Below are 25302 nucleotides of genomic sequence, written 5' to 3'. Positions count from 1 at the left end.
AATGATTTTCTGCCAGTTAAGATGAAGTCGTAGTAGGTCTGAGGTACCAGCTCAGCTCTTTCATTCGGCAGTTTCGGCACCTACTCTTCATCTATATAATTTATCTCACCCAGAAACTTTCCACGGGCACTGAATGAAAACATTCATTATTTATGTACCTATTTGTGTAGTCGTGTAAAATCCACAACATGTTATTTGATTACAAAAGGATATTTAAACAAAGCATTTGTAAAAATAATTATTGTGTAGCCGAATTAAAAACTTACATTTTTACTCTAAAACTTTTAAATGTAAGTATGGCCAGCTTTATAAATTAGCAGTTGTCAGGAATGGGATCTTTATATGTCACGTGACACATTCACGATCATAGACAAGTCGCCTTTTTTACTTCTCCACGCCCGGCGGCAGCTTGTGCCCTTACTGATATTTATTTTGTAATTTAAAGTTAATTACTGAAAAATGGACACAAGGAAGTTGACTGAAATTTTGCGTGGAACAATCGATCCTGTTCAGAGACAGGCGGCAGAAGAACAGCTTTCCCAGGTGAGATTTACTATCCACCCATCTATCAACCACATGCTCATGAAATTTATAGCGCGACCATATTGCATATCTCTTTGAAGTTGGGCGGGTCTATTGTTGAAAGTACTTCTTAATTTTGTCGTCTTAAGACATGCCGCGCTGGTATCAAGGAGCACCATGTTTTAGCTTAACTTATGGATTTTTTAGATTTATTTGTTACGACTACTCTACGTACGCTAATATAGATGTAATATTACTAGTACATTGCCTCTTCATGCGATCGGACCAAGTCTTGGCGGCATGGGACAAGATTTTCTAACCAAAATTAAACAGCTCATAAAGTATCATTAGATACCTACTATAAATAGATCCCATAATAATTGTAGTTTTCGACACTTTTGGCGCGATTTCCTCGTATTTAACTGCAACAATGAATAAGCTTTTCCTTTGTCTAGGATATAAACCAAAATAGTACAATAATCGATTTACTGTCATTGTATCGAAAGAACAAGTAAAGTAAGATTCGACATTTTCCCGCTATTATTGTTACATTGTTAGTCGACAGTAGTAAAATAGGTATGTTGTTGCTACAAATGAGATGCTTCCTGTAGGGTAGTGTCAGTGAATGACATGCAATTGCATGTAGGGTACAATAATTTGCTAGGGATTGAGAACCAATTCAATTGGAGAGTACAGCTACATATTGCAGTTCTATAAGTACCTATCTAGTTGTACAATTTCTAGAAATGAGTTAATTTTCAGATCCACAAGATTATCGGATTTGCACCTTCATTATTGCAAGTTGTTATGCAAAATGATGTCCCAATACCTGTAAGACAAGCTGGTGCAGTATACCTAAAGAATCTAGTTAGTTCAGGATGGCAGGATAAAGAGCCCGAGGATGGTGAACCTATACCATTTAGCATCCACGAGCAAGACCGCTGTATGGTCAGGGACATTATTGTAGATGCCATTATACAGGCACCAGATATAATAAGAGTTCAATTGTGTGTCTGTCTTAAAACTATCATAAAACATGATTTCCCGGCTCGATGGACTCAGATTGTGGACAAGGTCAGCATATACTTGCAAAGCCCCGAACCGAACACATGGATGGGAGCCCTCCTGTCTCTATATCAGCTAATCAAAAACTATGAGTACTGTATCGCTGAGAAGAGAATTCCACTAAATGAAGCGATGAATCTGCTTCTGCCTATGATGTACAACTTGATTGTGAATCTCCAAGCCGATCCTTCTGCAGAATCTGTCCTGATACAGAAGCAAATACTGAAATGTTTCTACGGCCTAATAAAGGTAATTTATTGTGTATTCACTTATATTCAACATGAGAGTACAAAGAAATATCAATTAAATACATAATTTCTTTTGCAGTACATTTTACCTCTAGACCTAATCACAAAGGATGTATTCACCAAATGGATGGAAGTGTTACGAGTTGTCATGGAACAACCTGTGCCGGAGACTACTCTGCAAGTCGATGAGGATGAGCGTATGGAACTACCATGGTGGAAGTGTAAAAAGTGGGCAGTGCACACATTATACAGACTGTTTGAACGGTAATTTGAACATATAAACTTAAATTGTAATTGGAGCTTAGTGAATAGGCAATAACTTTAAATCTTTGTTTACTAGGTATGGCAGTCCTGTGAATGCCCGTGAGGAGTATACACAATTTGCTGAATGGTACCTAACTACTTTCACTGGTGGAATCCTAGAAGTCCTTTTGAGAGTACTAGACCAGTACCGAAACAAAGTGTACATTTCACCGAGGGTTCTTCAACAGACCATCAGCTACATTGATCAATGGTGAGATAATTTCTTCTAATCTACCTTATGATTTTTGTATTTCATTTATTGGTTTGTAGATTATACCCTGAGTTTTGTAAATCTGGATATATACTTGCAATATCTTGCAGTGTGACCCACGCACATTCTTGGAAGCTCTTGAAACCCCACATGTTCGCCATCATACAAGACGTTTTGTTCCCTCTAATGTCGTACTCTGAGGCTGATGAAGAACTGTGGGAAACCGATCCTCATGAGTACATAAGAATAAAGTTTGGTAAGTTTTCAACTCTGATTTATCATAATTACCACTCCATCGTAATCATCATTAACAACCTATAAGTGCCCATTGCTGAGCAAAGGCCTCTTCTCACACAGAACGTTTGGGCACTAATTACTACACTTGCAAAAGGCAGGTTGGCTTGGTTACCAGTTAAAATTAAATAATAATCAGACCATATTCACAAATTTAGATTTTACATGTAGGTAGGTTTGTAGGTAGCTGCAGTCTGTCCAGATACCTGGTATGCAGGTAAGAAAATAAAGATTAGTAACAGTAATTAAGATCAGTAGCCAACCAATGGTTACTATTTATGTACTGAATCAATCTTTATAGTTATATTTGCATACCATATATTGTGTAGACTGTACACACTTTTATTGTACTTAATTAAAACAAATGTTACTTATGGGCAGACATGCTCCATTGCAGGTCGCATTGTCGCACTTAAAAAAAAAGACTTGTTTAAAATATTTTTCTTCAAAGAAAAATGATGTTGATCATCAATAATAAAGATCACTAGCCAAAGGTTACTGTCTCTGTAATGAGTAACATTACAAATTGTACATACTTTCGTAATGTTGCTTTGTCTATTATATTGTGCTTAATCGATTTACCTTACCTTTTATTGCAAAGGTAAGGGTATGAGGATGAAATACAATGAGGTATCTACATTCGCAATCATAATAGAATGCATATAACTAGGGAGTCGACAAATCGATCGTGTCGCATCCAATTTGACCTAGTTTCCCAGTATAGAAATTATAAGTCACTTGTAGTAAAATACATGATTTTTATGCAAAACAATATTGTATCAGGTTGTATGGTTCTGATTGAGAAGGCTGATTACTCTGCAACATTTTGTTACATTACATGCAATAAACACATAAATTATTTCTCAATATATACTGTCTCAATAACTGATCTGTGATGTTTTCATATTTCTAGACATATTTGAGGACTTTGTGTCGCCTGTCACTGCCGCTCAAACACTACTGACCTCTTGCTGCAAAAAGCGCAAAGATATGCTGGGACGCACTATGCATCTGTGCATGCAAGTGCTTACCAATCAAACTTGCGAGTATGGACCTCGACAACGTGATGGTGCGTTGCACATGGTTGGCACGCTCAATGATATCCTCATCAAGAAGAAGATGTATAAAGATGAAATTGACTCTCTCCTGAGCCAGTACGTTTTTCCCGAATTCCTCAGTCCTCTTGGCTACATGCGTGCTAGGGCCTGCTGGGTTCTGCACAGTTTTGGCAATATTCGTTTCAAGAATGATCAGCTGCTTCTCGAGGCCATCCGGTTAATTGTTACGGCTCTTCTCAACGACCATGAATTACCTGTCAAAGTTGAAGCAGCAGTGGCTATTCAGATGCTACTGTGTTCGCAAGAGAAAGCTCACAAATACTTGGAGCCTCAGGTGAAGGCTGTGACATCCGAATTGTTGAAGCTTATTCGGGAAACTGAGAATGACAACATTGCGATTGTCCTGCAAAAGATAGTACCACTGTACACAGAGCAATTAATTGACATGGCCTACGAGATCACCGAGCATTTGGCGACGACGTTTAGCAAAGTAATTGAGACGGACTTAGGCACCGATGAGAAAGCTATTACAGCTATGGGTCTGCTTAACACCATGGAGACAGTCCTCACTGTCATGGAAGATAATCCCGAAATTATGGCTCAGCTGGAGAAAACTGTGCTTCGTGTTGTTGGACACATACTGCATCACAACATTATTGGTGAGTGCATAAATTGATTCGGCCATGGTATCAATAAAGCAATGCAACGGGTAACTACAACCATTAATACTTCCGTCGCGTTACAAGCTGGGTACCCGACGTTAGTGTAACTGAATTGTAGTGTAGATGATTTGATTATACTTACCTGATATAAATTTAAGACTACACAAGAATATTTTTTACTTTAAAATTGCATCTTAGATTGACATCACCGTTTTACATACAACACCTATGTTTAAATAATTCATGATTACACAATTGTAACGGGAAATCTATCTTTGTCTGTTTTATAGTCATTGTAAATAGGTTTTGACAGCAGAATGTATAATTTACTGGATTGAAGAGGGTGATATGAAATTCTAAATATAGTGGCTACCTTTGTTATTAAAATTCATGTTAGTGTCTTTTATGTGATGTGCTCTTTACATAATCACATTCAAATAGAGCAAAATCCAGTAGTGTTCTTAGAATATTAGCATTGTTTTTATTGATGTCATAGAACTATCTAGTAATTTGGTAAAATGCTTTTTCTAAGTACATATAGTTAAACTAAGATTTAATTCAATATTCGTTAAAAACCTTCTAACATACACATTAAATTCTACAGAATATTACGAAGAAGCCATGACTCTTCTCTGCAATTTGACGTCACGAACCATTTCCGAGGACATGTGGAAGGTTCTGGAGATGCTATATCAAGTTTTCGAAAAAGAAGGATTCGACTACTTTACTGATATGATGCCAGTGCTGCATAACTACATTACCGTCGATACAAACGCCTTCTTGTCTAATGAAAACCATATCCTCGCTATGTTCAATATGGCTAAAGCAGTAAGTATTTGTTTATTACCTAATCTAGAATTCCAAAGTATTAGTATTGTAATATATGTACTTGTGTGGGTGAAGCTCAAATGCCTATGTATGAACGGCGTTGAATAGGCCTCCTCAAATTCCTAATCTCGAAAGGGTCGGCAAGGTAATTTTATTTCCTTTGGTATTGTCCATGGGCGGCGCCGATTGCTTACCATCAAGAGATCCAGCAGCTGGTTTGCTTGCCTATTCTATAAAAAAAAAAAACATAATATAGAAAAGTTTTTACTTACAACAAAATCAATTGCAGTTTATGAGCAGTGGTTTACAGTTGATGTGTCTTTATTAGATCGTTGTGACAATTAAGCGATGTGCATATGCAGCCGATATCTAAGCGATTGTCTTTTTATTTTTCTTACTGCGTGTTTCTTCAACAAATCTTAACATTTTAACATTAATATTCGGAATCGAAATCCTTGAGTTTTGTTAACATTTTCTCATTTATGCTTACGATATTTAAAATGATATGCTCAATGCTTGTAAGTGTACTTACGATAATAATTTGGTTATTTAATGACTAATTGGTACACTATTAATGACAATATCCAAATCGAGTAACCCAAGAATACGCCTTAACTTTGGATTTGATCAGTTTCGGATCGTTCCCGAGTTTTTATGTTTGGCAGTCGCTATTGTTACTATTCAACGAAGCATAAAAAAAGGAAGGAGATGTGTATCAATGGGCTTCTGCAAATTCCTTAGATTTTTTCTTATACATTTTTTATGGGCTTGTTGAAATTGTGTGGAATGTACACATGTTGAAATGTGACATTTTCGCAGTGCGAATGTTTTGTGTCAATGAACTGGACGTCTTTACTTTATTGGAACATGGCCAATACGAGTGTTACCATAATTATCTGGATGTATGATTTCCGTTGATATCAATAAAGCGTTCAATTTGTAACAGGGCTACATGTAATGTCTTCGGCAAAATACACTTTAATTAAAGTTGCTCAAAGTTCAATATCATTCTGTTACTGTGATTGATTCGTGTAAGGAGTCTGCCATTTCTTTTAGTTATGTTTTATTTCAAGATAAAATGCCTTTAAGATTTCATTTAGTAGAGAATAACTCGTAATTATATTTTCGAACGTAAATACGTAAAGCTGAATAGGAAAAAAATAAAGAAGGGTAGCTTAATTTGTATTAGGAAGAATAATGTTTCTGTTAACTTTATTTCTCATTTTATTTCCATTAAATAAGTTAATAAACAGTTGCACATTAAAAGTTGCTTTGATAAGGACATTATTACCACTAACGATAGTTAAGACAAGATAAGAAATAATAACCGACGTTTAAACCATACAAGTGTTGCAAGGATTGCTGCGCGGATATCTACTATACTGGCCTTTGCAGTTAATTTTAGCTACATTAAATTAAATGTATTTTAAGTATTTTTACTAATTTCTCCATTTAATGTTATTTCATTTATTTTTACCGTAAGAGTTAGGGAGCTGCATATGCACAAATAAGAATAAATAAATGTACACGTTTTTCGCTACTTATATTAACCAGCCTATCTGAAAGTCATTGGGGAGGTATCTGGGGCACGGCAGTGCCCCCGCCAAGTCGAGCAAAAAAAAAGCGGCACGGCCGTACCATCCTTTTCTCGAAGCAATTCGGGCCTTTTTCGACCCCCTATAATTCGGTTGTGGATAAAGCAAGAAACCTGAATCTTCAGTAACTAATCCGGCATTGTATAAACACGGAATATTTAAAATTTCAGTCAATTTGAACCAGTAGTTTAAGAATGACAACTTGTTAAAGTTTCTAAATTTTGTCACTCACTGACTCACCGATCATCAAAAGTCCAAGGCACTTCTAGCAGACTTAGAAGCTTCATATTTGGAATACATATAGAGTTTAGTGTCTTAATCATGGGAAAACTTAAATATTTTGTAATTTCGGTCCAGTTTTCCAAATACACCAACTGCATCAATAACTTTGTAATCCCATATAAATATATGGGATTACAAAGTTATTTATGCAGTTGGTGGTGGTTATAAATTTAATAGGTGTAGATAGGTACCTTTTTTTTTTTTTTTTTTGAGGGGGAAAATCATCCAATGACTTCTCCCGCCTTGGGTGAGGCGGGAGGGAGTGTCAGACTCTTACTGACTAAAAACCACCCCGTTCCTTCTCCTGCTTTGAGCCGGAGCCCCGGTAACCTTTTACGTTGTCCGCAGCTCCGGATCAGGCATCAGCCCAACTGGGCCCCATCTGTGGTGGTCTGGCTCTTTGAGGCGCGCGCGGAACGCGACGCGCCGTACGCACGGGTCTGGTTGTGGTCGGGCGGCGAGCTACCCTTACTCGCCGTCCGCAGACCCGCACTTACGGTGGCCGGAGATCGTCACGCGATCCCCGACGCCCGGAGTGTCTTCTGCGGCGGCTGGGGCGTGAGGAGGATCGTTCCCTCACGCGCTCCGCCTCCTCCATAGCTAGCATGACTGCTTCGCAGAAGGAGGAGACGGCGTCCCATTCCCCCTCGCTCCGCACCATGGCCTGAACCAAAGCCGGACGCGAGAGGTCACCGTCGCTGATCACATCCCTGAGGACACGGCGGTGCTCAGCCCATGCAGGGCACACCGCTACTGTATGCTCCACCGTGTCCTCCGGGTGATCCACGCAATGCCGACACCCGGGCGTTTCCTCCCGCCGAATCCGAAACAGGTACCTACCGAAACTTCCGTGTCCGGTAAGCACCTGCGTCAGGCGGTAGGTGAGGACGCCGTGACGCCTCTCTAGCCACTCCTCAAAGAGGGGACTTACCGCTGCTATAACAGCGAGCCCAACCCTCGGTTGCGACAGTCGTTGCTTCCATTCCGCCATGAGATCCCGCCGGAGCTCATCCCGCCACGCACTGATCTGACGCGGCAGCGGAGTTTCGCCCCGGCGATGCGCCTCCGCACGTAACCTATATACGTCCGCGAGCACTTTCGCCTCCAGATCCCACGGCGGTAATCCGGCAAGGAGGTTAGCCGCCTCCCCGGAGATCGTGCGGTACCCACGGATCAACCGAATGGCCATGACCCTCTGGGATGAAACCAGCGCGCGAGCTGGTCGTCGCCTTAAATTTGGTGCCCACACCGGGGCCCCATAGAGGGCCATGGACCGCACAATCCCCGCGTACAACCTCCGGCAGGAGGCGTTTGGTCCCCCGAGGTTGGGTAGGAGCCGCTTTAGAGCAGCCCCCGTTCGTTCCAACTTGGGAGCCAAACGTCGGAAATGTTCCTCGAATTTCCACCGACTGTCGAGGACGAGTCCCAGGTACTTCATCGTCACCTCGATGCCGATGGAAACCCCTCCTGCCATGATCTGGAACCCACCCGGAGGTGGCGCATTCCCGCGGCCATAAAAACACATGGCCTCGGACTTATGAAGTGCCACCTCAAGTCCCAGCTGCCGGATCCTTGCAACGACTATCGCAGCCGCTCTCGTCATCAAGTCGGCCGCCACCTGGTGCGACCTCCCGTGTGCTAGTACTAGCGTATCGTCAGCGTAGCAAACCACGCTGACGCCGCTCGGGAGGTCGGTGCGCAGCACCCAGTCGTAGCCTATGTTCCACAGGAGCGGTCCCAGGACCGATCCCTGTGGAACACCGCGCGACATCTCTCGCCGGTTCCACTCACCTCGGTGACCGGGGTAGATGACGGATCTGTCCGTCAGATAAGCCTCGACTATACGACGGAGATAGGTAGGCACCCGATGATACCGTAGTGCCTCCAAAATGCAGCTCCAGGGCAGAGAGTTGAAGGCGTTGGCGATGTCCAAAGACACCGCCACGACGACCTTACCCCTGGACACTGCAGACCCCGTCGTAAGGTCCCTCACGCGCATGATGGCGTCCACCGTGGAGCGCCCTCTGCGGAAGCCGAACTGGCCGTCCGCGAGGTCCGGCCCTGTTCCCGTCAGGTGCGCGACGAGGCGGTTTGAAATTATTCTTTCAAACAGTTTTCCCACCTCGTCGAGTAGCACGATGGGCCGGTATGCGGACGGAGAGTCCGCAGGGCGCCCCGGCTTCTTCACAAGGACCAGTTTACCCGCCTTCCATGATAGCGGGAACTGGCCCCTCTCCAAACATGCGCTGAAGAGACCAATTAGTCGAGGCCTGAGAGTCTCCGAAGCCAGGACCCACGCCTTGCCAGGCAATCCGTCGGGTCCCGGGGCGGTGTTCTTGGCGCCCATCCGGCGCACCGCCACTCTCAGCTCTGCCTCGGTCACTTCTGGTGCTGTGTCGTCGTCGTCGTCGCTGTGGCCCGCATCGGGCACCGCAGGGGGCGGAGTCATGCACGGAGGGATGTAGCCCCTCTGTGATTGGGGGAACAAGGTGGTGACCACCTCCTCTACAACCTCTGGCCGGAGACTCTGTGTCAGCGGGGGAGCCTGTGTGCGGAGCTTGTCACGCACCATTAGGTAGGGGCGTCCCCACGGGTCTCTGTCCAGAGTCTCCAGCATCTCCTGGCGGGCCTGGTTTTTGGCCCGCCGGATTTCCGTTTTTAGGGCGTCTTTCGCCGCCTTGTACCCCTCATATAACTCCGCCTCTCTAGCTTCCGCGTCCGGTGGACGGATACGAAGCCTGCGGTGCCTAGTGTACTGGCGTCGCGCAGCAACACACGCACTGCGCAGAGCAGCCAGCTCTTGCGACCACCAGTACATCTGGCGCTTCCGCTGTCCTGGACGGACCCGGGGCATCGCCACGTCACAAATCCTGTACATGGCGTCCTGGAGCCACCGTGCCTCCTCGTTAATGTCGGCAGGCCTGTCCGGTGGTATCACCCAGGCCTGCACGATGGCGGCTTCCAGGAATAGCTCCCGGTCCAGTTGCCTCAGCGCCCAACGCGGGCCACATGGGGCCTGTCTGACCGGTGGGTCCGCGGACTCAGCGGAAACATCGAACCGGATGTACCGGTGATCGGAATATGTCTCCACCTCCTCCATGACACACCAGTCGACGACACGCGGTGACAGAGCGGGGCTCGCGAACGAAATATCCACAACCGATTCACCCTGCATCCGCACACACGTGGGGACAGAACCCCGGTTCAGGACGACTAGGCCTGTCTCCAGAGCCCAGTCTTCCACCATCCTACCCCGCGTGTCAGTGATCCGGGAACCCCAAGCCAGATTTTTGGCATTGAAGTCCCCGAGGACAAGCACGGGGAGGGAACGGAACCCGACGACGACGTCAACCAACTCCCTCAGGGAGTTGTGGAACTCGGCGAGAGTTCGGTTCGGAGAGAAATACACGCCCACCACAGCGATCTCTCCGAACCGTGCTGCGGCACAACCCCGGCCTCTTTGAGCACCCTCAAGAGTCGGGGTACCGGCGGCGGCCGACGAGATGATGGTCACCGAGCCATCCAAGTCCGCCACCCAGTGATCCCTGGGCGGGACGAAATAGGGCTCGGAGACCACGGCGATATTAATCGACCACTGCGCCATGCTCTGGAGTAGTAGGTCCTGAGCGGCAGCGCAGTGGTTGATGTTCGCCTGGAGGAGGCGTAATGGAGTCACTATTGACAATCCATCACGACCTCCTCGGCGGCATTACAGCCGGCAGCGGCCGCGGCGACAGCAGCAGTAGGGGAAGCGGTTGCTACTGCAGTGGCGGCGGCGGGAACGACGGCGGTGGCGGAGGGCCTAGCCTTGCCCCTGGTTTTGGCAGGAGGGGAGCAGATTCTGCTCCCGGCCCGGTGATTGGCCGGCTTACCAACTGTCGCGCATGCTTGACAGTGTAGCGGGGCGGAGCACGAGCCGGCCCTGTGACCGGGCTGACCGCAGCGGAAGCAGCAGTCACTGCGGTCCACCTCTGAGGTGCACTTAACGCTCACGTGGTGACCCACGTGGCAACGGTAACACCTCATAGGCCGAGGCTCGAGCAGTTTGACCTGCGCCGAGACCCAGCCCACCAGGAGCCTTCGACCCTCCTTTATTTTCTTAGCCGCTGAGACGGGGCAGCTCACGACAACCGTTCGTAGCCCCGAATTGTCTGCACGGATGGTGCCTGCCTTCACCTGGTCTGCAGGGCACCCTCCCGTTCTGGCTACAGCAGCCACTATCTCCTCCGCCGTTACGGAGTCGTCCAGGCCCAATATGCGCAAGTCTAGGCACTTGGTGGGCCTGGACACGCGAGCCTCGTCGGTCCCGAGACACGCCCTGAGCCTTTCGGCAAGAGCGTCAGCGGATGAACCGCTGTCCGCACCTGGGACCTCCAGTAGGCGGGCTCCAGTCGCCGTGACTTTCATCGAAAACCCGTCTGGGGCCCCGTACTCCGCAGGAGTTACCGCCGCCTTCAGTTTCGCGAGGACGTCGCCGTACGTGACGCCCCTTTTAACCGCGTCCGGCTGTAGCGTTATCACTACCGCCGCGGTTTTAGGGGCGACAAGCATTGCCGCAGCGCGCTTTTCCTTGCGCCGCTGCTGCCGCCGCTGCCGCTGTTCCTTTTTGCGGCGCTTTCGTCCCTCTTTGGCGGCCTTCCTAGCCTCTCCAACCACTTGCCATTGGCCGCCATCAACAGGAGAATCCGAGACCAGGGTAGGCTCTACTCCGGTTGGGGCAACAGCCGGCTGACTCACTGTGCCCCTGCGTCTACGACCTATCGGCGCCTTGGCAGCCGGTGCAGCTGGAGCCTGGGCTGGCGAGGCTACCAGCTCTCTCGCCGGCGGTTGGCCTTGAGCAGAGCGGCTTGACTGACCAGAATTGGTCGCCGCTGCAGCTGCAAAAGTTCTTGGGGCTGCTTGTGCTTGACTCGCTGCAAGTGGGGGGCGGAGGATCCTGCTCTCCAGCACGTCAAAACGTTGCTGGAACGCAGCCATTTCCCGCCGCACTAGGCCGATCATGTCAGCCTCCGTTGATTGTGAAGGCTGGCCTCGACCTCCGCGAGCAGCGGCGAGCTCGGCCTTAGCCGACCGAAGCTCGGCCTCCATAGCCGCATTGGAGGCTGTCAACCGGGCCATCTCCCGCCGCATCTCCCCCAGCTCCTTTTGTAAGGCGGTCATCTGCCGCCCTGCTGCTAAAGGCGCCCCGTTTTGACGAGCGGCCTTCATAATAGTAGCCTTCGCATGTCTCAGCACTCCGTTTCGGGCGTTCTGGGATTTCTGTCCAGCCACCATCCGGAGTGCCTCCATAACCGTCTTGCGAAGGCTAACCTCGCCAGTTCCAACATCATTCTGACCTACTGAACCCTCGCCGCCAGACACCTCCATTTCAGAGGAGTCGGCTTCGGTTGGTTCGGTCTGAGTAGCGGGTATCAGCCTCTCACTGCCCTTTCTTTTACCCCTGCCCCGCGAAGCCGTAGGGATCTTAGGGGCTGGGGCCTCCTGCTCGTTGGAGGACGGCCCCCGACCCTCCTCCAACCTGGGACGTTTAAACGTCCCCCTTTTCGGGCGCTGCGAGCTCACGCTGCGCAGTGAGCAAGCGCCAGATGCGGATGAGGAATCGGACTCAGAGCCCGACACCCTCCGACTTGGGGCCCGTATGGGCCCACGGGAAGCAGAGCCACTTCGACTCTCTCCAGCAACAGCAAGCGAGCTGAGCTCACTTGCCCTCTCCTCCTCATTAGTTGGTGGTTTTAATTTATTTTTATTTTTTGACTCCATATAAGTCCCACGAGTATGGGGGAAATAAACGGTCCGCCCAGGCAGTGCCCCTGTACCTGGGTAAGTGTACATTTAGTACTCAACTAGAGGGTCCACCGGTCCCCTAGCTGGGGGTGCGCTCGCGACTGACATACTCCTCAGCCATGCATACCCTCGCCGCGCACCAGAACTTGGTATTGGAGGAATTTTTATAGAGGTTATCTTCCTCGCGGTCCGGGCGACCAAGCCAAGACCGTCGTCCCGTTCCAAGTCATGCAACCATGAACTCTTCCCGGATTACGACTTCGACGGTTGCAGCCGAGGCACTACTTGTGTCCCGATGCTACTCGTTGGCAGGGTGAGTGCACAACGAGCACCGCCCTTGTTTCTCCGCCACGTTCTCTGCTAAATTCAGAGAGACGCGCGGAAAAACGACCCCACGGAAGCACAGGCCTCGTGCCAACACAAAGCCCGCCGCCTCCAGAACCCATCCTGGGTTCGCCCGCCCCGTCCAGAAGTTAGCTACGGGCAATAGCCACTCCAACCCTATCACCCCCGTTAGGGAGACTATAACCCGTACCCAGGGTGCACCACGGGGAGGTCTTCTGGCGCCGCACCCCGTAGATAGGTACCTACCATACAAAATTCGTTAGAAGTAGTTGGTATCAAAAAGAAAGGCTCTACAAAAAGAAGTGAGATCCCATCAAAAACATCCTGTAAAAAACCCAAGTCTCGCAGCTCAGTCTTTCTACCGTCAAAAGTTGTGAGATCCATGTAATACCAAGTCGGTTAATCTATTTAGTGTCTACTTGAAGGACCTTCTGTCTTAAGTTATTACATAAGTTATTATCATGCCAATATTAAAAATATTTAACGTTTTAAACAAATAGATCGACTTGGACATCGCATGAAAACAAAATGAATATTACAATATTATATTAGATTCTTTAGTCTCTCGCGCCTCACGCGATTGAAACTCTCGTTCCTGTTGGTCGCTGGCCCGTCGTGCTGTGTAGTGTGATACATACTAATAATCAAATCAAGCGATGTCCAAGTCGATCTATTTGTTTAACCCTATACTTGGCAAAGAATTTTAGGTGCTTTTTTTAAATTTTTTTTTTCTTACCCTGTTTTTGACATGGGCAAGTAACTTGTAAAAAATAATAAAAAAAATCCTACGTCTATAGTTATTGTAATATTGCATGTGTCTTAAAATGCACATTGCCAAGGGGTCTGAATAACAATGGAAAAAAGCGTGTGTGTCCCAGAATGCACATTGCTGTAGTACATGAAAAATAAAAATCCAAGTTTATAATAAAAATAAATGTTTGAGGAATAATATTCTTAACACTAATTATTTTAACAAGTCTTTAAGAACCACATAAGTTATATTTGAGATCACAATTTGAGTCGCAGTCGCGTAATTACTACAAAATCTGATAGTAACTGTTGAGATTATCACACAAAGTAAATATAATTTTACTTTGTGTGATAATCTTTTTTTATGTTAAATGGGCCGACGTTTGGCCGCTATCTTGCCTGATGGTAAGTGATGATGCGGCCTACGATGAAGCACGTCTGCCCATAAGCAACCTATTCACTCGGGCTTTGAAGACACCCAGGTTATACCCACCAGGAAACACAGACTCCGGCAAGGAGTTCCACTCCCTAGCAGTTCGCACAAGGAAGCTTGAAGCGAAGCGCTTCGTGCGAGTGGGTGGGATATCTACCATGAAGCGGTGACGCCTTGCCGATTGTCTTGTGGTTCGATGATGGAAAGGACTAGGAGGAATCAAGTTATGCAGTTCCCCCGCACACTCTCCGAAATGTATCCGGTAAAAAACGGAAAGGCGCAAGGTCGCACCTTGCGCCTGTGTTCAAGACTTTGAAGCCGGGCCTCCACAAGCGCATCATCATTGATAAGCTTCTTGGCACGCCTTTCAATGTGTTCGAGCGCATCCAGCTGGTATTTAGCCGAGCCGTCCCAAAGGTGAGAACAGTACTTCATACATGACCGAACCTGCGCTTGGTACAGGCTCAGCAGTTGTTTCGGTGTGAAGTACCGTCTCACCTTCGAGAGGATACCCAACTTCCTACCAGCCAGATGCGCCTTCGACTCTATATAAGAGCCGAAGTTTAGCGTTGGCGAGAGAGTTACGCCCAGAAGCTCAAGATGATCCGATATTGGAACGGGTACATTTCGGAAAGTAGGAGCCAGTGGAAATTGACTCCGTTTGGCGGAGAATAGATGCCTGGGCATTTATTGTCAGATGAAGAGAATGAATTCTGTGAAGTTTTTACAACGTTAGACTCTCCGTCTGGACCAATAATTTTGAATTAAAAAAACAACCAATGTTCATCAACCAGCCATCCCATCTCCACAACAATGTAGATTTTCTAATGAAGATGGTAAGGATGGAGTCCCTGAGCTTGTGTCGGAGTCACGTCTGCGGCCATGATTAGAAATACTACGGTGAAACGTTAGTTCGTCTCCTGAGGAATCAATGTTCTCTGCGCCAGATCCTGCTCTTGCTTTGGGGACTAACGCTAATATTTTTTGTCCTCTGATCTTGTACGGAAAATAAAAATGTTACTATGGACTTTCATTATTATTAATTACATACAATAAGCCTATTGCAGCCCGCTACTGAACGTAAGCCTCCTCCATTTACAATTATAAGTACCTGGTCTGGATCTGGCAATGTGCATTTGAATGCACACAGAATAGGGAAGGTAGAAATGCAAGCAAGCTGGCAATGTGCATTTGCAGACACATCAAGAAATAAACAAATATTACGATATCAAATTACCGCCATCGTTTTGAAATATTAGCAATCATCCAAGCAAACACATTCAAGAGTAGATTAACATTATAAAACGTAAGTTTAAGCGATTATAAATAAGTATTATAATCGATTTTTACCATGTTAGTCATCGACGTGTGCGCACGCGCTGCTATTTTGAAGCCGACTGACAACCAGTGTTGCCAAATAACACTGATTCTCTTTTTTACGACATTTTAGGACATTTATCTATACAGTAGTAGTAAAATAAAACATAAATACTGCTGTGTCTGGTCGCTATATTTATTTTTTAAATGTGTGCATTACAGTGCACATGGTCAAGTATAGGGTTAAAACGTTAAATATTTTTAATATTGGCATGATAATAACTTATGTAATAACTTAAGACAGAAGGTCCTTCAAGTAGACACTAAATAGATTAACCGACTTGGTATTACATGGATCTCACAACTTTTGACGGTAGAAAGACTGAGCTGCGAGACTTGGGTTTTTTACAGGATGTTTTTGATGGGATATGTTCTGTAGTGGACGTCTTATGGCCAATATGATGATGAGGATATTACGAGTCCCACACAATATGGGGGTGAGGCCATTGCCATAATAATATTATATCAGGGTTCCATTACAAACTGAGAATCTTTGTAAACGAAAAAACATTCGTTTTTATACTAAAAAAGTTCATGTATATTTAGTCCGAATACCCGAATCGAGATGTCAGTGTTAACTGATATTAGCTTTGCGATTACTTGGTACCATAGAACCTCTGGTACCGTTAAGAAAATAAGCGTGATCCAAACTAGTTAGCCGGCTCTAATTAAAGAAACATTAACCGCTATTCTAATACAGAGGTCATGAATTCAAATTGCGAAATTAAACTTACGTGCTTCGCTCTTGTCAGTAATGTCTTTGTTATTTTTGGAGATAAATAACTTTGTTATTAACTTCATTGTAAGCAACTATGTTTTTAATGGTTGTCTTCGATATAATAAGCTCAAAACTGTTTAATTTTGCGACTGTTTGTGCACTAATTTCGATCTAAGTGACTTTATTCTTTTTTATCGCAAAATAATTATTTTGCTTGTATCCTTGTAAAGATGCCTATTCTATTAATTTCAAATACGTTTGTAAAGAGCAAAAATTAACAAAATAGGACATGTACTAAAACTATGAACCATTTTGTCACCAGGTGCTTAACTCAGACGCTGAAGATGAGTCAGAAATATATGCGGCCAAACTGCTGGAAGTAATGGTCTTGCAATGTTCTGGCAAAATTGACAACTGCCTGCCCTCCTTTGTGGAGTTGGTGCTCAACCGTCTGACGCGGAAAGTCAACACTTCTGAGCTTAGGACCATGTTGCTCCAGGTATAGTTATAATAACTAATTAGTATTTAATGAATTTGCTCTCAATCAGCATGATATCAACTTATCAAGATTTTATACCCATCTTCTCTTTGCAAGCAGCGTTTAAATACTAAAATCTCATATTTTATTTGCAGGTCCTCATTGCCATATTGTACTGCAACCCCCAACTCTTATTCACAATATTAGACAAGCTGCAGGAGTCTGTGCCCAACGCATCTATCACACAGCATTTCCTTAAGCAATGGATCCATGATACTGATTGCTTCATGGGGTAAGATATTATTGTACTAATATACACATTTTTACCTAAAAACCTACAAAGCACACATAAATTATGTGTTAGTTTACTAGTACTTTGTAGTGTTGTTATAGTTCTAACTACTTTGTGGTGTACTTACGATGTTATTTCACTTGATATTGTAAAAACAGTCTCTTAATACTATGAAATATTCTTTCAGATTGCACGATAGGAAGCTGTGCGTCCTTGGTATTTGCACCCTCTTAGAAATGGGTCCCCAAAGACCTAACCTCGATGAAATCATGCCCAAGCTCTTGCCATCATGCCTCGTGCTGTTTGATGGGTTGAAGCGCGCTTACGAAATCAGGGCAGAGGCTGATGAGGAGACTTCTTCCGAAGAGGATGACGAAGAGGAGGACGAAGGTATGTTCTGTGTATTTACCCATCACATCATCTACATGCCTTCACTTATCTTCAACTTTACAACACAATACATTTAAAGTCATAAACATTTCCATTTTAGATAATGCTAATAGTTATAACCTTCCTAAAAATGTTTTGCCGACATTTACAGAAGTATTGTCGAGTGACGAAGATGATCTCGATGAAATGAACAACGAGTATCTTGAGAACCTTGCCCGCATGGCCCTCAAGACTAGCGAGCGACAGGGCGTCACCATGACGGCCAACGTTGAGGAGTATGAAGAGAGTGACGATGTGAGTCCACTTGTTAGTATGATTTGCTTTTTGCGTACTAAGTGTTAAGGCCTCAAGATTGGTCAGGCGATAACGCAGCCGAGAGAAGATATAATGTTGCCGGGGTAACTACTGCACTCATAGGTAGTACTATTTTATATTACACTAATAAAATGTTCCGGCAGTTTGGTGTGGTTGGTGTTACAAAGGTGGTTTTTTGAGTAATGTGTAAGTAACCAGTGTTTCATTACTTGTTAACCTTATATGTTTTAACAATTCTGTTGAGTGCAATATGGGAATAATAAATACTTACTTTTGATTGTAACTTGCATTAGTTAAAATGGGAAAGGTTTGGTCTTTAACATGCTTACGCATACTTATACCTACTAATTATGGGTGATGGGATTGGGTTGTGTATGGTGTTTGTCGAATTAATAGTATGGTGTTTGTAGAACTAAAATAGTATTATTCTATGAAAATCAAGTAATTTAAATTTTTAGACCTTTTAAAGGACGAATATTTTCTGTTAAATAGAAATAACAATGTTTTTCTAACAGAAAGACCCAAGACCCGCTGAATCCGCTGCGCCACCGCAGAGTAAAGCTTGGCAACCTATTGTAAGAGTTACTTTTGTAGCACTAGACAAAGTAACATACTACCAAGTATTTAGTATCCATGCCATATCTACCATGTCATACTTATTGTTTTCACATATCAGTAAATCAGAGATTTAAAAACTGATCCACATCTCTGTATTACTATGAAAATGTATCTTTTTAATTCAATGACTATGAACGGGAAAGCATTATAAAAATAATTGTATTGTTTGTAGAGTTAGTTGGTTAAAGCAGTAGCTAATTCCGTGGTCTTGGCGTTACTCGACGTAAAATCAAAGCCGACCTCAGCCACAATATCGTAGCTTAGTTGTAGGTTATCATTAGAAGTGATTCGTTCTGTTCCCAGGATGATTATGAGCCAGAGGATACCGCCATAGAATGCTACACGACTCCTCTTGACGATAAGGACTGCGTCATTGACGAATACATCAAATTCAAAACTACGTTGCACAGTAAGTATTATTCTTCTATTTAACAAACACTGCATTTCAATATCAGAAATTTGACTTTGGTAAAGTTTTCACAGTTTCTGCTAAGTGCCATACTCTTGACAATAGCTGGTGGTTACAGATTACTTGTTACACAGAGTCTCACACAATCTTTACTAAGTAAAGGAGGAACACTGTTCAATAGACATACAATTGGATATTAAATATGAACATGAATACCATTAATGACATACATTTTTTCTTATTGTACATACAGTTTTGATTTGTACTCTGTAGTTTTAACATGTCTTTTGTAACAAATTTATTTTACCTATCTTCAGCGCTCTCAACTACCGAGCCAGCCCTGTACCACGCCCTCACGAGTGGTCTCAACGAATCGCAACAGAAGCAACTGAACGCTGTCTTTGTATTGGCAGACCAGCGCAAGGCACAGCAGGATAGTAAACGCATTGAGCAAAGTGGAGGTAAAGTAGACATGCTTGTAATAGTCTCAAAACATTTCGTTTCTCTTAGCACCTCTTGTGAAAATGAAAATTACAAATCAAGTAAATTATATTGTCCAGGTTAGTAAATCAGTTATTATTCTCTTCCAGGCTATATGTTCACCGTACCTGCACAGGTGCCAACCAAATTCAAATTCGGCTCGTAAATCTATCGTGGCGAATATTACTCGTAAACATTCATCACACTTGTTGAATATATTCTCCAATTTGCCGCTTACGCTATAATTAATACAAATAGGTATATCAGCTCTAAATTGTTCGTACGTTTTAGCATCGCAGTTAGAGCACTGAAGCCGCTAAGTAAACTGTTCTTAGTTCACATGCGTAGGCGGCCAGCTAAGGCTTAAATTCCTAGTGAGGCTGTAGGCTAATCTATGCCCTTGATTCAAGCCCGCGACAACATCGGAACAGGAGCATATATTACAAGTGTGCTTGTCTTCGAACATATATGTATACACAGATGTGACACATACTAAATATGTTTTAAATACTTACAAAGTGACTGCTAATGACAAAGGATTACTGTCAATTTGAGCAAACTGCTATTTATTTTATCACTTTGTAAATATTTATTATGTATCGTTACTTTACTGATATTGTGCTTCATACATAATATGTTAAAATTATCTATTAATAATGTAAAATTCTATTATGTAGCTATTAATGAGGATTCGTAGCCATTTATTTTGATTAGATGATGCAAAATACACATGGCTTTTGGTTGACAATTTGTTCCTGACGAAGCTAGATTATTGAATGAATATATATTATATTAATTAATTATTATAACGACAAAGACGAATAAGGAAATTGGAGAAAATTAAATCGAGTTCCTTTATGCATTGCGATAATAATCCACACTTACATATTAGTGCCAACGAAATATTATTGTAGTCTAATTTTATAATGAAATAGGTATCTATTGTATGGATGAATTGTGTTGCTCTTAGGTCGTAATCAAATTACAATTATGTATTATGAAGTAACAATATCAGTGTTTCATTAAAAGGGAAAATCCTTCAGGTATAATTATGCAAATATGTCTCGACTCAAGAGGCTAAACACACTGTTTACTCTAGATTTATTAACATATTATTATGATGGTATATTCGGGAATTAGATGTTGCAGTTTAATTCTGTCTGTTCGTAGTTAGATGGGTTCCGTATTTTATTATAGTTCAATCATAATATATCAATGTTTAAAATGATGTTCGTTTAGCAAAATATAATGTGTAATGATAATGATAATACGTAAACATGTCTAATTCAATAGTCAATAGTTTGTAGGTGGTTTTTCCTGAATAGGAATTGATAGTAACAGTCAAATTTTAAGTACATATCATAACATGTTGCTTGCTCGTCGTTTAATTAGGACGAACACTCTGCAGACCTTCCTTCAACGTAGTTAGAATATACGGAACCCTTGCAGGTTACATTATTAGCATTAATCCAAACTTTATTATCTAAATCCAAAGTAAGTTTCGGCCAATTGTAATTCAGAAGCATTGTAAGTATCGGCCAATTATAATTCAGAAGCATTATAACTTTTGGTGGATTATAATTCAGAAGCATGTTAATTTCGGTGAATTATAATTCAGAAGCATTGTAAATTTCGGTGAATTATAATTCAGAAGCATTGTAAATTTCGGTGAATTATAATTCAGAAGCATTAAAAGTGTCGGCCAATTATAATTCAGAAGCATTATAAGTGTCGGCCAATTATAATTCAGAAGCATTATAACTTTTAGTGGATTATAATTCAGAAGCATTGTAAATTTCGGTGAATTATAATTCAGAAGCATTGTACATTTCGGTGAATTATAATTCAGAAGCATTATAAGTGTCGTCCAATTATAATTCAGAAGCATTATAAGTGTCGGCCAATTATAATTCAGAAGCATTATAAGTGTCGTCCAATTATAATTCAGAAGCATTGTAAATTTCGGTGAATTATAATTCAGAAGCATTGTAAATTTCGGCCAATTATAATTCAAAAGCATAATTATTAGGCCGTTAAAGTAAACATGTGTTACAGTAATAATATCAACAAGATGTGTCTATTATTTGATTACGAAATGTTTTAGAGTAAAATTATGATGTACCTACTCTACTGCCGAACGAAATAAATCAAAGTAAGTTATTGATTCCAAGACTTGGTTAGTAAGAAAACATTGTAACTATTTCCTTCAATTTTGATTAGCATAATAAGCAGATTTGTGATTCTTATGTAGTTCTTAAATTTTCAATACAAGCATCTGATGAACCTAAAATATTTGCGCCTGTCAAAAGAATATGATTAAACCGACACACGTTGTCTTTTATTTTCGATCTCCCTCGTCCTAGTGTCGAAAATTTCTGCTTACCAGTTCAGTCTAAAGAGATTCGCAAGACAATCCTTTACCCCAAATCCAAAGTTCTTCAAGTTGGTGTCATCTGCAGGCTGGAATCCCTCAGGGCATTCTCTCTTCTCTCTTATTTTCTATTTTATCAATTTCATAACTTCCGACGCGTGCGTATCATCTGTGTATGGATGACTTGCAATTATAATGTCAGGCTGTGGTAGAATACACACACGTACTTGGAAGACTCTCGATATCACATTCCTGCAGCCAGTTTACAATTATGTGGTAATCCCGTTCAGTCAGAATGTGAAGACTCGGCCTAATTATTGATAACACACTTACCTTTATAGTTCCGATATACATGCGCAAACCTCTTTAAATATCTTCGGTATTCTAATAACCGGCAACCAATCGTTCTGCACCACCCTATGCTTGTCTGTCAGAAAATGCCCATGGCCTTAAGTCCGCCAATTTCACGATGTACGTGCAATAAAGTTTTATATAAATAACTAAATATTCGACAATTTATTACAAGGAAATTCTAAAACTTGGAGTAAAATGCTGTTGCATTGTTTTCTTACTAGCTATTTTTTACAATTTTTGTTTTTTTTTTACAATTAGTTTAAAATACAGATTATTATAATGTTATATGCATAAAGGATATGCATCAGTAAACTGGCAGTTATAGTTCGAACGCAATTGTATTAAGTTTTAAAAATTTATTATGTAGTTGCCAAAACTTTGTTATTTCTGTTTACAATTGGATGGAAAGATTATTACTCGTATATAAATAACAGACTTTGTAGCTACTTTGGGTTGTGTATATTATACACTATAGTTGATGCTTATTTATTGTCATCATTTGTAGATGTTCGAGTAGTTCGTTATTATGAAGTAATTGTCTTGTATATTTGTTATGATAATCTGAACACTGATTGTATGCAGAAATTTTGTTATTATGCTTATTTACTTTCGACAAGTGTTGATATAATTGTTATAACCATCACAATCTTTGGAATAGTGCTCTGCTTTTAAGAATTTAGTGGAATATGTGTATGACAAAGTTTATCTGTTAGACTTATAAATAAGGTTAATCTTAATATTTGAGTTCAGATTCTGACGTTACTTTACAAACACAATTTGTTACCTTTTAAATTTGTTATGTAATGATTGAAATGAACTTTGAAGTTATTTTAATGTGGCATATAGGGATGTACTAGTGTATGAGATGAGGACTTGTTACTGTTTTCTTCTGGCGTGAGGTGCGATAAGACTGTTATTACGTTGCTGGAGTGAAATCGTTGACTGATGACCGCCGCAATCACCGACCGCAGTTCCGCCTACCAGGCCTCGAAGTCGTCTTACATAGTGGTGTGGTTTATAAGTGACTGGTTAGAGATTAGCATGTAAGGCACCGGGAAGACTACAGATTGGGCCAAGCTCGTATATTTTTTATGTAATTAGTCTTAACTTTCAAATTGGCAAATTGTTCAAAATTATAGGAAATTCGCGCACTTTTTTTGATTTATTTATAATTACTTTCACATAGCTAGCAAATACAAGCAAAAGTTTAATATATCTAATAGTGGTCGATCTCATAAACAATATATACTCATAGTTTTTCTCTCAATTGTGTACTAGAAACATAGTAAAATCCGTGTTAGAGTTACAACAATAAGACACTTGTTAAATCTTAAACAAGATAGCTGCAGCTGCGTAATGCATTTGTTTCTGATTGATGTTGGTGTTTATTCTACGTGGCGATTGTAATGTGTATTCTATGCAATAAATACTACTATGTTACTGTAGTGGCACACTTCACGGTTGTTACTTTTCCTAAACAGTCGGTTGGAGCGTCAGCCGACAAAATGTTGTGTATGTATGTTATTTTAAGCGCTCTTGTCTAATAGAACTTACTGTCATCACTGAATTGTCTGTGTGATTTGTATTATTATTCTATACCGCAGCTTAGATGTATACACGATTATAAATAATCTGTATTTTCTAAATATTTGTTTTTTATTTCTCTCCTTAATATAAGCCCTAGTAGTAACTAGCTAGGTAATATAACATTCAATAATAAATCTGGTTTTCTCCAGTTATGTTATTATCAAAGTTTATGTAGTATATATAAATAAGTAAAGATGACATGGTAAAAGACGCTAGGAATCGCTGAATCAGCCTTTCACCTAGTCGATCTAGAAGTTCCTCTGTTCAGCAATGGACGTGATGTGGCTGGTACAGTGATGATAAAACTAAACGGGGAGGCAAATGTGCTAGGTACTAGACATACTGCTGTTTATTAAGAATTCTAAAATCGACAGACTGTAATATTTGACTCAAAGCATAGAACATATTTCGTACTTGGAAGCCTAAAGGAGTCGGCAAATACGTTGGATTTGTGTAAATAAAAAACGCTATCTTAGAGTGGTTAACTTTTTATATAGATTTGTGCAAGGAATTGCAAATCATTTATAAATTGTATGATAGGTAATTCAGGCTATAAAATACGTACCTATTTATAAAAATCAGCCACCGACGTCTCACCATTTTAGCCAAGTCACATTTGTTAGTGGTCGTAGTCATGGAGTCTGAAATTATTGTACAAACGAGTACCTAATAATACCTATTTTAATATTGCTTATAATAAACTAGGTATCTGTATTTACTTGTGGAACAATAATTACCCATTAATTATACCCATGACTATGTATTGTAATGATAAACGAGCCTGGTTATTGCTTTCAGTCATATTTTGACTGAGTTTTTTGTCAAGGGAAGATAGTTTTCTAATGCTTTTGTATAGGTACTTCCTTTGAATGTAATATTCATTATGTGTGCTTGTTTGTGCTGTACGTTATTTGTAAGAGGTATGTATTCTTTATTGAAACAGTTTTCCAGGTCATAACTAAAGCCAAGTAAAAACACAGATGTTTCTTTAGAAAAATATATTTCTATGGTAGGAAGGTTTTGGACAAACCAGTTGAAGCATGAAGCAAGCATAATATATGTTAAATTGTGTAGGAAAGTACTTGCAGTTAATATGTCAACTATGTTTGTTTTGAATGCAGTAAGCTCTTGAATACATTTCAACTTTATGTTCTGGGCTTAAATTTTTTTTGTGTTTTATTATGAAATTAACAACCTTTTAGCATGAACTAATGTTTAAAAACGTACCTATATATTGTACAGGGGCAGGAAATATCTACAAATGCTTAGATTAATGTGAAATAATACATAAAAACATAAAACTTGGTTTGTTCAAAAAACCCCCGGCACCTTGGTGTATAGTTTTCCAAGCTATGTTCATAGATGGTGTCAGTTATACCTTACCAACTTTAAATCAAGCTTTAGTTTAAGGTTTTGAGGGTTGAGGGTAAAGAAACTTATAGAGGTACGTATATACATGTACATGTATGCACGCGTTGTTTAAATTTGGGTAAGTGGTGCCCAATTGACGAATTATACCTACAGAGAAAATTA

At 41.9% G+C, this 25302-nt stretch overlaps 1 protein-coding gene across 3 annotated transcripts; it reads left to right on the top strand.

Annotated features, from left to right (window-relative positions):
• The first annotated feature begins 369 nt into the window (after nt 1-369).
• LOC118279335 (importin-7) lies at nt 370-23828 on the top strand. 3 transcript variants are annotated; one of them, XM_035599335.2, is made up of 15 exons: nt 370-543; nt 1285-1836; nt 1915-2099; nt 2176-2349; nt 2460-2605; nt 3557-4360; nt 4968-5191; nt 16798-16974; nt 17109-17245; nt 17433-17635; nt 17787-17941; nt 18466-18525; nt 18872-18977; nt 19295-19438; nt 19568-23828. In XM_035599335.2, the coding sequence occupies exons 1-15, from the start codon at nt 460-462 to the stop codon at nt 19621-19623; spliced, it is 3207 nt and encodes a 1068-aa protein (XP_035455228.1). In that variant the 5' UTR covers nt 370-459; the 3' UTR covers nt 19624-23828. The 3 variants fall into 3 exon arrangements, with proteins under 3 accessions (XP_035455228.1, XP_035456776.1, XP_035455973.1); XM_035600883.2 differs by lacking the exon at nt 18466-18525 and having other exon boundaries at nt 17787-17929; XM_035600080.2 differs by lacking the exon at nt 18466-18525.
• Nucleotides 23829-25302: the final 1474 nt, after the last annotated feature.

Source organism: Spodoptera frugiperda, chromosome 25 (assembly GCF_023101765.2).
Source record: "Spodoptera frugiperda isolate SF20-4 chromosome 25, AGI-APGP_CSIRO_Sfru_2.0, whole genome shotgun sequence".
NCBI lineage: Eukaryota > Metazoa > Arthropoda > Insecta > Lepidoptera > Noctuidae > Spodoptera > Spodoptera frugiperda.
The sequence above is the reverse complement of the archived record's forward strand: the minus strand, read 5'-3'. Positions and strand labels throughout refer to the sequence as shown.

Bases quoted from the DNA above. Each gene is read 5' to 3' on its own strand.
- LOC118279335 (XM_035599335.2), top strand. From the start codon at position 460: ATGGACACAAGGAAGTTGACTGAAATTTTGCGTGGAACAATCGATCCT. The intron at 544-1,284 runs GTGAGATTTACT...GTTAATTTTCAG, and splicing joins CAGAAGAACAGCTTTCCCAG to ATCCACAAGATTATCGGATT. The intron at 2,350-2,459 runs GTGAGATAATTT...AATATCTTGCAG, and splicing joins ATCAGCTACATTGATCAATG to TGTGACCCACGCACATTCTT.